The 13,376-nt window shown below is 51.5% G+C and overlaps 1 protein-coding gene across 1 annotated transcript in view; it reads right to left on the bottom strand.

The window, feature by feature from the left end:
• Nucleotides 1-651: 651 nt before the first annotated feature.
• OPHN1 (oligophrenin 1) overlaps nucleotides 652-13,376 on the bottom strand; it is a 51,046-nt gene continuing 38,321 nt past the window's right edge. Inside the window, exons 17-24 of the mRNA XM_066338744.1 lie at nucleotides 12,205-12,310; nucleotides 11,338-11,497; nucleotides 7,412-7,559; nucleotides 6,165-6,461; nucleotides 5,329-5,494; nucleotides 4,351-4,401; nucleotides 3,594-3,644; nucleotides 652-3,443 (exon numbers count right to left, since the gene is read on the bottom strand). Coding sequence (XP_066194841.1) covers nucleotides 3,602-3,644; nucleotides 4,351-4,401; nucleotides 5,329-5,494; nucleotides 6,165-6,461; nucleotides 7,412-7,559; nucleotides 11,338-11,497; nucleotides 12,205-12,310 — 971 coding nt within the window. The 3' untranslated portion in view covers nucleotides 652-3,443; nucleotides 3,594-3,601. The remainder of the gene's footprint in view (nucleotides 3,444-3,593; nucleotides 3,645-4,350; nucleotides 4,402-5,328; nucleotides 5,495-6,164; nucleotides 6,462-7,411; nucleotides 7,560-11,337; nucleotides 11,498-12,204; nucleotides 12,311-13,376) is intronic.

Here is a 13,376-nt window from a genome sequence, read left to right as displayed (position 1 = left end):
AAATTTTTCCTCTAAAAAGAACTAACTGAGGCTCAGGCTCAAGCTTTGGAACTGCTTGTTATCTTCTCTCTATAAAAACCTGAAAGGTTTTACTTGTGCTGGAAAATAATTTTCTTGCTCCTATTAAATGCTTTCTGTAAGAAAGCAAGCCAGGCACCTGTGGGTTGGGAGATAACGATGCTCATTCCAGTTCATGATCACTTCATATAAGGCCTAGTGAGGAAAGAAAACATTTTAGTTCCCCAAACGCCGCTGTTCTGAATGCATCCAGCCCTGGAAAAATTACAGCTCTACAAAGAAAACTTTTGAAACAGGAAGCCAGTAAAAACAAGCAGGAAAGCCTCCAGCTGCTGCTCCAGGTGCATTGTGTCCATGCCCGTCCCAGGAGTGCTGTGGCTGCTCGGGCACGGCGCCAGGGCACGGCACAGACCTCTCCGAGCTGGCAAACCTGGTGGATGTTGCACCAAGAGCCCGCGGGCGGGGGCCGGGCATGCACAAAATAATTGCAGGAGGATCCCCAAAACAGCGACCAGCCCTGAGCAGGGTGTGGGTGGGAACGCTCCCCTCCTCCAGATGGGGACCCTGGCGGATGTGGGAGCAGCTCTGCTGTCCCTGGGGCACCCTCTGGAGTGGTCACTTCCCTCAAGGCTTCTCCAGAAATCTGGGCTCCGAGGCTGGCTGCAAGATTCCTGTTTTGGAGAGAGAAGCTGTTCTCTACTGAGAGAGTGATCACTGTTAAAGCAAAGCAAGAGGCCTGAAAAGCAAACACTGGTGCACAATGTCAAGAGTCAGAAGGTGGGGGAAAACAGATGTGAGGAGGGGAAAAGAGTGCTGGATAGACGGAAAGAAGCTGTTGGTGGCCACAGGAAAACCAGAGTCCCAGTGACCCCAAGGCACAGGACGCTGTCCAGACACTGTGGCAGTACAGGAATATTCAGCCTTGACAGGGAAGCTTCTCCAGTCGGAAACATACAGAAAAACAGCTTTGGGGACTGGAAACCCAGAGTGGGGCTATGGCAGAGCCGAGGGCACTCCCAATCCCATGGAAACAGCCCTGTGTGGGCTCCCCAGGGCACAGAGCTGGGCCCCCACAGCAGGGTCTGCCTGCAGAGGGGATGGCAGTGGGGGCAGCACTTGGGCCTGGGGAGAAGAGGAACAAAACACACTGAGATGGTTGTTTCACTTCATGAAAACTTTTATAAACACTTGCAGTAACCTAAGCTTATACACATTACAATGGTTCTGGGGCTGACGCTGGGGGGCTGCCATGCTGCACAGGGTACTCCTGCATTCCCAGCTGTCACTCTGGGCCACTGGCAGCAGCGACTGTGCTCACAGCTGCAGGGATTGGGCCCCACAGCCCCCCGCCAGCACAACCAACATCCCCTACCACTCCAAGTGCTGGTCCCCAGTGTTCAGCTGCACCCAGAGGTGCAGGAAAAATCAGCACAGATATACAAGTGACAAAAAAAAACTTCAAAAAGACACCATGAAATAGTCTGCAAGAAGCTGCCTCTCCCCACTGCTTGCACAGTCAGACTGAAGCCCAACCACCCTTGGATTCTCCCTACCCAAGGAGCCTGGCTCTGGGATCTCTGCTGGACAGTGGGCAAGAGTAGGAGGAGGATGTGACAAGCCACTGCTGCAGAATGCCACCTCCAGAGCAACCCACATCAGCAGAACCCAAGGAGCCTCCCAAACTGACATGCTCCCCAGGGATCCCCAAAGAGCAGCCCAAAGCAATAAAGACAGTTGGGAAATGCTGGCCTTTTGTGTGGGAGCCACAGTCCCAACACCCCAGCAGGGCCAGGGGCTGATGTGCTGCAGGCAGGTGGCCCCACTGCCAGGCTGGTCAGAGCAGCTCGCTCCAGCTTCAGCTCCATCCCACCTGTTCAGAGGTCCCTGATCAGAACCACTGTGTGTTGTGCTTGAGCCCCTGGTGAGGGGCTGCAGCAGGAAGGGCCCAGCACAGCCCCAGTGCTGCCAGTGCATGTGGCACAGCCTCAACTGCCACAGCACAAGGCTGGTTTGGTTTTAAAGCCACATTCACGTGCCAGGCCTAAAGGAGGGAGCAGCTGGGGCACTGCAGAAGCCAAGAAAGCCAAGAGCACCATGGACATGACACATGTGAGTGCCAGTGTCTGCCATTCAGCAACAAGAGGCACGAGGTCACACAAAGGCAAAGCGCCAGGCAGGACACAGAAATCTTGAGGGATGGAGCACACGGGAAGCAGCTGTAGGAATGTTTGGCCACTGTTTTGCAAATGCTCTCAGCACCTAAAAAAATGATTGAAAAGGGGGAAGTAATCTTTGGGCAGGTGGAGGAAGCGGAGAAGCAGCTCTCTGCCAGGCACAGTCCTGGAGCTGGGTCCTGGTAGCAGCTGGAGCAACTGAAAAGCCTCTACTGCTACTGAGGTCCTGGCCAGGGACACCTCCTGGGTCAATGGACATCATTCACAGGGCCATGGCTGAGTGACAGACTGGGCATCTTGTACTGAAAGGAATAAACAACAAGAAACTGGGCAGTTCTTACAAAAACAATGGGTTTGACCCACAATCAGTGAGTTTCAGATCCTCAGCACCTCTGTGCTGGCCACCGCAATCATCCAGGATGGAGACTTCTTGGTGGGCCTGTGAGAAGTGGATCTGGTGGGAGTGTGGCTCACATGGAAGAGGAGGCAATGAGGAGGAAGAGGAAGAGGAGGAGCACCTGCTGCCCTCTTCCCCCAGCTGCACCCTTGGAGGCTGCTGACTCGAGGGTGCTGCTTGAGAGCTGACCCCCAGCAAGGCTGTGGCCATGGCTCAGGCCAAACCCCTGGCCAAGCCACCTCTGTCAGCGTGGTATCCCAGGCCAGGGATGTGCAGGAGGAGATGAGGAGACATCCCACAGAGCTGAGCACAGTGGTTTTCCTGTCCCTGCCCAGCCTGCATCACCATGGACAGTGTTACCAGGCACGGCTATCCCACACACTGACACTCACCAAGTGAGGGACACAAACACAAAGGAAGGGGCTTCTCAGGGCAAGGGGGGAGTGCAGCTGTTTTGCCCTTGCATCCAAACACAGGGACTCAGGCCTTGTGCTGTCCAACACCCTTTTCAAAGTGAGTTTACTGAAAGTGAGCAGGTGAGCAGGCAGTCCATATCCCCCATCCCTGCCCAAGCTGCTGTCACCTCCGTGGGCACAACACGGGCACTGTCACAGTCTGCAGAGAGGAGAGGAGAGAGAGCAGGGAAGAGTTCAACATAGATGTGTGGGCAGGTCCTGCTCTCCATTGTGGTCTCCGTCTCCTAATTTCTTGAGCCACTTGTGGCTTGGAAATCATTGTCTGGTAAGATAGCTGCTCTCCAGGGCACTGGGGCTGGCAAGGCTCAGCTCCGACTCCTGGGTCACAAGCACAGAAAGTCTCCTGGATTCAGACGGGCTGAGGTGTCATTACAAAGCCTGGAAGAAGAAAACAAGCTCCATGTTCTGTGCAGTCGTGCAAATCCACCAGCAATGGCAGAACCAATGGACTCCCACAACCCCAGAAATGCTGACTTTGTATTCCATGTCTTTCAGTCTACTATTTGATTTGTTGTCATAAACACGTACCTTTAGCCTCAGCTCTCATCACTTGGGATCCTGCCTTGTGGTGATGAAGAACTGAATAAAAAGAAGTAGAAGAATACAGAAAAAAATTAGTGCAAGGAGCAAGCTCCAACTCAGCTCCACAAGCTCCTTGAGGCTGGATAATGGGCAGGGAGGAGTCTATTTTGCAACTGAACAAACGTTTTCTCTCTCAGTACCAGCAGCAGCAGTTCTCAGACTTGCACACAAACCTACTCTCCCTTAGGCAATGGTTGGCAGCTTTTCAGAGCAAGAGGCTGAGGCTTACTTGGGCAAATATTATCACAAATATTATCACAAATGGCACCTGCTGCCCCTCAGTGTGCCCCCATAACCTCCTAGCTCCCTGTCTGCACAACCCCTGCACTGGACCAGAAATGCTCTCGGCAACTGCTGGGACCTAACCAGCCCTCATCACCTCATCTATGACCTGATCCTCCCACAAAGCCTGAGTACAACAGGCACTACACCATGCAGATCCAGACACATGGTAACCGAGATCCACAGGGATGTTCCTCATTTGGCAGATGTAACTTATCAAGTCTGTATCTGGACTCACATTTTACGCTTTGTGCTCTTTGTTTAGTTTCAGCATTTTAGCAGTGCCTCATCTGCTGTTTATGAGTACGAGACAAGGCAGGCCTGGGACTGGGGCTGTCTGCACTGGCTCTGCCTCAGAGGGAGCACCCTGCACTGCAGGGCTGCTGCTATCCACGTGCCACCTTCCCCGTGCCAGCCTTACCTGCCGGTTCTTCGGGAAGCGGTCTCAAAGAACTTGGTCCTAGAGGCCACCCTGCAAAGTAAACAGGAGAAGTCTCTCATCTGATTCAACCTGGCAACTTGCTAATGACATTTGCAATGAGATCAGGGGAATGAGCATTGGCAGAACTGCAGAGATCACCTTCAATTGACAGTTCTTGTGCCAAGGCACAGCTGGGCTCTTTCTGCAATGGCTACACCCTCACATCACCTGCCAGCGCTTTGGCTGGGCTGCTTATCGAACCGTGGAATCATGGAATCATCTGGGAATTTGGGTTGGGAAAGATCTCCAAGATCATGGAGTCCAACCTTTCATCAAACACCACCACACCAACTAAAACATAGCACCGAGTGCCACATCCAGGCATTATTTCTGTACTCTTGCCTATAATCCTATGTGCATCCTTCCCCTTTATGGTCTTTCCTTCAGTGTTTATGTGCTCCTGCTTGAGCTCAAGAAAGAGAAGTTCTGCCAGGCAGTTCTGGCACAGAGCTGATTCTCATGGCACCTTTTGTATTCTTTTGGTTAATTCCCTCTAAAGCCAGCAGGGTTTCTGACTCTCAAAATCTGAAAGAAAACTGAGGATGAGATGAAGCTGAACTCCATCCAGTTTCCTTAAAAAGATCCAAGCGGAATCTTGTCCTGTCCCAGAAAGTGTCTCATTTGAGGGTTTTTCTGGGGGCAGGCAGGGAGAAGCCCAGCTCCACCGACTCAGGGACAGCAGGGAGGGGGATGAGACAAGGCCCAGCCCTGAGAGGCTGTGCTTGAGCAGCTCCAAAGCTTCATGTTTCCCTTCACTGCAGGCCCACTCCCCTCCCTGGCCATGCCCTCTGCTCAGCTCTCCAAGTGACAGTCAAACCTGCACTTGCACCAGTGCCAAGGGGACATCCACAGGCTCAAGCCACTGAGCCCCAGATGTCCCCACCACCACCATGCCCCTACCACAGTCTGCTGGCTTACACAGATGAGGGCATCTCCTCTGCTGTCCCTGCTATCAGATCTGGCCTCTGCTCCAGCTTTGGAGGGATGGGAGTCCGGCACGGTGGATCTGGAGGTCTCACAGGGGGACGTGTTATCACGGGCTTATCACCATGGGAACGTGGCTTAGGGACACCGTCACAGTCACCTGCAGAGATGGAGATGACAAACACTGAGCAGGAAGCTCTGGCAGAGGCCAGATATTTATGAAGGAGCACTGAACAGGTTGGTGGGTTTAGTTCTGTCCTTCTGCCTCAACACTCTCTCCCTAAGAGCAGCCAATAGCCAGATGGAGGGACAGATTTCAGGGAAAGGAAGTTCCCACACTACCTGCCCCAGAAAAGCCTTCCTGGCACTGGGAACAGGGGCTGGAGATGGACCTGCAAGGACAAACTCAATGTAGTTGCTGACTGTGAAGCTGAAACTTCCTGGGAATGACAAGTGTCCGTAACCAAACTGTGTGCACTGCTGCTTTGTGAAAGGGAGAGGAGCAGCACAGACTGGTGATACCTGCAGCTGAGCTTTCGTCTTGGACAGTGACACTACCTGTCCTCTTCTCAGCTGCTTTTCTTCCTCAAGATCCAGCCAACCTCACTATTCTTACCTTTCAAAGTCTTTAAGAGTCAAGTCAACAAGGAATGAGTGTCAGACTTCACCCATGCCTGCACCTTAGGCTTGTTCTGGTATCCCAGCCCCTCCTGCTGAGCTGCATCAAGAGGACTCAAGGGGAGAAGCCCAGCACCCACCCAGGGAGGGCTGACTCAGGCATCTCAAGCTTCTCCTGCCTGGCTCTGGCCAGGCCCCTGGTGGACACTCACCCTCTTTGCCAACAACGCCCGGCCGGGGCGCGGGTCTCCTGGCCTGCAGCGTGGCGGTCCTCAGGACAGGGCTGGTCACCACGCCGTTGGCCGCCCTGCCAGCTGGCTTTGCTCCTCCATCCTGCAGCCTGTTCCCTGGCTTCCCCAGCTCGGGCTCAGTGCGTGGCTGGGGCCGGCTGTCAGCGGGGGGACGCCCCAGCTCGTCCCCTCCTGGCCGGGGTGCGGGCAGGCGGCTCCGGAGCAGGGGCTTGGGGACCTCCACGCCGCCACCGTTGGGGGTCTGGCCGAGCCGCTCTGCTGCAGGGACAAGAGGGCACCGAGCCGTGGGGTGAGTTGTGTGCCGCACTCATTGTCTCCCCAAAAGTCGCTCGTCCCACCCCTCTTGCTGTGCTACAGACCCATGTGCTATGAACCTGACTGCTCCCTGCAGCCTCGGGAGGTGCAAGGTGAATGTTTCTGCTCCCAGGTTGGGGAAGCATTGAAATGCAAGACCAGCCCCAGCTCCATTAGCAGTCTGGGGGTTTTAAAGAGCAGTGTGAATCAATCACGGTATGCCAGAGTCACAAAGTGCACTTTACACCTAAACATCATCAGAGCTCTAAAAACTAATGGAGAAAGAGACTTCCCATCTCTTTGGTGACTGTGGAATCAGGGCACAGCCTGCAGTGCCAATTAGAGCAAATTAGGTGCAGAAACATGATTTTAAGCTGATGTGCCTTTTGCTGTTAATACAGCTGACAGTAAAGAAATGCTGAAGCCCTTATCATAATGTCAGAGTAGAACTTGGCCTAGAAAATACCTTCACTGTGTCCTGAAAAAGCTCTTTGGAGTTCTTGCTCTGGATGTGGAATTGCCAGCAGCTGAGCCAGCTTGAGACCTCTTTGGGCCTCCTGCAGCACAGCCCTCCCTGGCTACCATCCCACCAGCACTCCATGCAGTTTTTTTTGCCTCTGATGCCACAAAACCTCTCCTCTGGGCCTTTCCTGCACCAAGAACCAGCATTAATTTAGCTAATAGAAAATGCAACAGATACCAGAAAAACCCAAATCCCATGAAGTCTGACTTATTACATGATGCAACCAATGTATGAAGTGTTTTTGGCTTTCTTTTCTCTCTGAACTGCTTCTCATGTCCAGGACCCAGGAAGTGCAGTCCTGCTGCTGTTACCTCCATTGCTCCTGGAAAGGTGTTAAAGGAAGCAGGAGGGGTGAGAGGCAGGTAAGGCATCAGGGAACAGCCAGACTGACCTCCACTCTCCTCCACAGAGGCACCAAAGAAGACAGGTCTTTCCCTCAGGGGACGCTTGGAGATGGTGATGGGTTTGTGCCGCCGGGCAGCCACCCTGGGTGGGGGCACCGGGGGGGCTGTGGTATCTTCTGGGGGGCCGGAGTAGATCTGCAAAGGGAGACACGTTCAGATGACCCTACACAAAGGGGCTGCTGCCTCATCTCCTGCTGCTGGTGCTCCCACCCAGCACAGAAGGAGATGGTGACACTGTTCCCACCATGGCGTCATCCCCACCATGGCACCCTCCCCACCACCGACACCCTCCCCACCACTGACACTGTCCTCACCACTGACACCCTCCCCATCATGGCACTGTCCCCAGCAATGACACTGTCCCCACCAACACTGTCCCCACCACTGACACTGTCCCCACCACTGACATTCTCCTCACCACTGACACGGTCCCCACCAATGACACTGTCCCCACCAACACTGTCCCCACCACTGACACTGTCCCCACCACTGACACCCTCCCCACCACTGACACTGTCCCTGCAGCTCAGCAGAAAGATCACAAACACAAACCATTTGTAGAAGCAAATTCCCCTGGAGCAGATGAGAGAGGCTTTGAAGCTTTAGAGCAGACAGCTCCCGACCAATATCAAGATTCCCATCGTCAAAGAGATACAATCCTCAAAACACACAAACCAACTCTGCATTGTTTCAGATCTAACACTAAAACTCTTCAGCTCTTGGCTTACAATGACGTGCTTGGCACCAGGCAATCACCTGGGATGAAATACTGGCATAAAAACAATGCTACTGAGAAGTTTTATCTCCTTTTCTCACTGGTCATGTGGCACTTATTTGGTTGGAATTAATGGTGAGGTTCTCATTTATGTCAGGGCTTTATTTAAGAGCTGAAAAAGAAATACATCTGAAGAGCTGAAACACTATAACAAGGCCCAAAGCAGCTGCCCCTGTGTTCTTCCCAGAGATGTTAATTGAAGTTTTATCAGGCTTTAAAGCCTGAGTTACTATGGGGAGGTGGCCTGAGCTGCTGAGCCCAGAGGCTGCACTGCCTGTCCTGGGAGATGTAGAGCTGGTCCCTTCCTGGCTCCAGCCCAGAGGAGGAGAGCTGTGCCAGCCCCACCGGCACGCTGGGTCACCACACCCTTGGGCCACACTTCGATATGGAAAAACAACTTCATTGCATCACCCAGAAAAATCTTAACATGAAGAAATGTAACATTCTGCTTTGATTAAGTGCCTCATTTTGGTAATTCAAACCAAAAGCATATTCCTTCTTCTCTGGGCCAAAGAGCAGGGCTAGGAGACCAAGATGGGGGATGGAAGAGGCAAACATGACCCTCATTTTAACTTCTTGGTCCCAAACATGTGCCTGGAGAGCGCAGGCAGTGGCAGACAGCTCCCCACTCCCTAAGGTCAGGCTGCTCTGGCGCAGCCTGGATAAATCCACATGCTGGGACCAGGCTTTGCTCCCGACAGTCTGGCCCACTCAGCACAAGGAGAGGAGGAGCAACACAGAATCACAGAATGGTTCAGGCTGGAAAGGCCCACAGTGGGTCATCTAGTCCATCCTCCTTGCCCAAGCAGGGTTTCCCTAAAGCAAATGGCACAGGACTGTGTCCAGACAGTTCTGGAATATCTCCAGTGAGGGAAGATAACACACCCACTCTGGGAAAAATCCTCCACACTCAAGGTTTGGTGACACAGGGCAGGTGCTGGCTGACTGCCTGCTGGGCTCTGCCCTGGGCAGGGGCAAGACATATTCCCTGCTCCAAAACACAACGTCTGGAGTGCTCTCTTGCTGTGACATAGCAGCAACTGAATTAAAAGCAGCAGCTCATGTGTTATTAAAACAGCAAAGGATTGCCTGTAGGAGGGAATTTTTTTGGAATTATTGACCTAATCCCTATATCCTAAGCAGAATCTAATCCTGCTTTTAAAAGAAACATTAAGCTCCCAATGGACACGTATACAGGTACCAAAGAATGCTGCTTTCAACACCTGAAACCCAAGCTAAACCAACCACAAATGACTGTTGAAGAGATGGGTGCAGGCTTTGATTTACTTCTAATTGAAAATCCAAATTAAATAAACTAAAGGTACAAAGATATTGACAGATCCTCACCTTAAGGAGATTTGTACAGGGAAGAAGGTGTTTCCAGAACAATCAACCTATTTAATTTAACCACAGCATTGAAACATGAGCTGTGGAAACAGCAATTATCCACAAACACATCATGAATAGTTACTTTATCCTCAGTCTTCAGATTGCACCATATAACCCACATTCCCTCGTTCTCCAAGACTCATTTGAGCTGTTTGCTCATGTGTGAGCTGAAGACACTCAGCTCCAACACCAAACTTATAAACTCAATCCAATAAATGTGACTAACTTAACCTTATTGCTGGAGAAATTAAAAGCAAGCAAAAGGACATCTGTCTTAATTAAAATTGCCCTCCCAGCTCTCAGAGGTGGCGGGGTGTGTTGATTCAGACTGTGCTGCAGGCTGTAAGTAGGGGGGCACAGAGCCTCATCTCTGGAGCCAGCATGTGAGACACAAACCAGACACAGTCTGTTTTTCTGTGGGAACTTATTACAAGTGTTCATAGTGACCTACAAAGGAATTGGCTGGTGTTTCCATGAATTTCTGCTGTGGATACTCAGAAGCCTCTCTGAGCTCCTTCATCCCGTTTCAATCCTTGGCATCACAGCCTCCTCATCTGGTCGCACACACCCATGTGGGCCCCACCTGGTTGCTCTGGCTCCAGATCCCTGTTGCAAGACCCTTGCTTTGGCTGCCACTTGCCTTTCCAAAGGGAGCTTTGTCGCCATCCATGTGCTGCCCTGGATGCTGAGAGCTGCCCCAGCCCCCTCACAGCAAACAGCATCCCTGAATGAACAGCTCCACGTGCTTCCTGCTTGTAAGGCACGAGAGAGGCTGGACACTGTGCATTCTGATGTGAAAAGCTGGAGGAACAAACTCACTCCCTGGAACCCAGGGCTTTTACCAGGGCAGTAACCTGCTCGCTGCCCGGGATCTGCTGCTCAGCTTTCAATATTAACACCCAGCTCTTGTCATCCTGCAGCCACCTGACACCCCCGAGCCGGTGTTGGGTATCGCTGAGAGCAAGTGTGAACAGAGACACAGTGGGATATTCTGCTCTCCAAAGACACAACTCCACATGATAAAGCTGCTGTCTACACGTGCATCTTCAGCACCACTCCAGCAACTGGACTCTGGCTGGGCACACGGGCGATGCTCAGGCTGAAATATGAAATACCCAGCGCAGATCCATGGAAGCAGATGAAACTGGAGGCTCTCCAGGACTCTCAGTCCTGTGAGAGCATGGCCCAGGGCCACGGGCAGCAGTCTCAGCTCCTCCAACAGCTCCACCCCAGGCAGCACCTTCCTCAGACTCCCCATACCATCTCCACACTGTCCCTGTATCTGTATTTGAACACAACCACAGCTGAATTACTTTCATCAACCATTCAATGCTTGTCTGCTCTAGGTTTCTTCCACTGATTTAACACTTGTGTAGTGTCTCACCTTGGACTGTGCCCATTAAAACCACTTCTGCTCTGGCCTAGCTCCTGTCTAGCAAAAGGAAGAGTGAAGCCCTGTAATGTCCAGTCATACAACAGGTTGGTTTTTTTTCAATAAAGCTTCCCCCTATTTTAAAACAAAAGGCAAAAAATGCCCAGACTCACTGTTTCCTGTGGGACCAGATAACAGCAACACTGAGGAACACACCTGCTACTCTTTGCTTCCTCTTGAAGCCTTTTAGAGCAGCGTGTTACATAAAGCCAGCCCAAGGAGACTCCAGAAGGAGCCGGAGCAGTGCCGTGTTGCCACAGCAACAGTCTGCAGGAGCAGGCTGGAGCAGCTGGGGCTGCTCCGGTGCTGCCCCGTACCTTCCCAAAGTGCTCTATCAGGATCTCGACCACGATGTTTTGGAACTTGATGTTCATCATGGCTGCCACAGTGTCCTCCTGTGCTCGCATGAGGGTGGGCCCAAAGATCACCCCCATGTTGGACGGTGACATCAGGTTCTCCCGGCTGTGCTCGCAGACGCTGCAGAGAGCAGGGGAAGGAGGAATAGAGTTCGGTTTGATTTTTTTCCAAGCAGGTCTTATTCCAAGTGAAAAAGCCTCAAAACCCAGGATATGCTAGGAATCAGTCATTCAGTTTTCTTCACTGTGTTTCAGAATTTGTTTCCCAGCAGTGACAAACATGGCTCTAGCTCTGACACACACATTTGGCTCGGACAGATGCTGGAGAGTGCAAGGTGCTGACAGCATCTTTATTTGATCTCTTCTCACTCCCAGATCCTCTTTAACTCTGTAATCAAAAGTTATCTGCACAACATATACACAAAAGGAATCATTTGAATCTTGTATCCTTTCTATCCAGAACTGACTTCTGGCTTCAATTTTCTCTCTCTCTGAAGGAAGATAACTGAATATAGGGAGCACACTATAGTGGCTTCCAATAAATTCCTGAGGGGTCATTATTTACAGCCCCTGCTCTCAGAGAGTATTTTCATTTTAAATCATTTCCTGATCTGTGCATGTCTGAAAGGGGATGGAAGGAGCAACCAGAAAGGGAAGCATCACTTCATGCACAGGGCAAGAAGGATAGTCACCCTCATTGTGCAATCCACATGGAAATCCTCAAGACTATGGTGGGTAAAATTTTCCAAACCTGACCTCTCAAAAAGGCCTGTTCTGCTGATTCTATTTTTCCCCTTTCTTTGGTTTTAGAGGAGAACATCTGCTTACTTGACGAGGTGCTGGATGAGGAGTTCTAACATCTCCCTGTTCTTCTCAGGCAGTTTATAGACCAGTGCATGAATGGCTCCCAGCCTGTAATCCAGATTCTCAGACTCTGGAAAGCAGAAACACAAAGAAGAATTTATACCCAACACTTTCAGATTACACCAGGGAAATACAAAGCCAAAGGAAACCTGTGGAAGCTGTTCGCTGTGCAGCATGGGAGCAAAAGGGAGCAGAGGGAAGTGAGATTTCACAGCAACAGGATGAACACTGTGAAAAACAATATGAAGTGGAAAGAGGAAGAAAAGGAGCTTGAAAGGGAGCCCAAGGACACACTCCAAAAGAGGCTGGGCATGGGCAGGTCCTCTTCTTCCCACCCCTGTTCCACACACCTGCCTCTGGGAGTCCAATCAGCCCAGAGAGCTATGACACTGAACAACACTTAAAATATTCTGCAGCAAAAAAACCCGAGTCCCTGACCCAGAGAGGTCACCCTTAGAAGAATAAGTAATCAGGAAACAATAAAATACTCAGCGTGAAAAGAATGGTGTGGGGTTTGGGTGGCTGGGAAGCTCAGTGGTGCAAGTTTCTGAGGGAGGGCAGGGAAGGTGTGCCCTGCCCACACCCAGCTATCATGGCTTAACCAGCTCTGAAACTAATAAATCCTTGGCTTGACCACCTTCAGCAAGTGGTGGAACATTTCCCTTTCCAAGAAAGAATGGGTGTTATTCATTCTCCAGAAGGATGAACAAGAAGTGGACACCCTCCCAGTCTCCCGGTGACTTCTGGAGGCACAGTGGGATGAGAGATGCTCTAATGCCACACATTTCCAAATGCCAGCACTCCCATGCTGAGGGTGATGACCAGCTCTTTGCATCCCTGTCCCCTTAACAGGGCATTGGCTCACAGCTGTCACGGCTTATCTGCAATGGCCACAATAAGGTGACAGCTGAGGACAGGCTGTCTCAGCACAGGTGAGGCCCTGGCACCACACTTGAACTTCTTGGCTGACATCTGTTATTCCCAACTGTGACTCAATCCTGACAGCTACAGCAGAGAAATGTCTTCCATGTACTGGTAGACACTGTTTTCAACATCCCCAGACAAATTCCACAACCTGAAGGGAACACAACTTATCTGGGTAGCAACAGCACATCCAATTCCCTCACAGGTTTTAA

This window comes from Sylvia atricapilla, chromosome Z (genome assembly GCF_009819655.1).
Source record: "Sylvia atricapilla isolate bSylAtr1 chromosome Z, bSylAtr1.pri, whole genome shotgun sequence".
Taxonomy (NCBI): domain Eukaryota; kingdom Metazoa; phylum Chordata; class Aves; order Passeriformes; family Sylviidae; genus Sylvia; species Sylvia atricapilla.
Note: the sequence above shows the minus strand (reverse complement) of the source record. Positions and strands in the feature narration are given on the sequence as shown.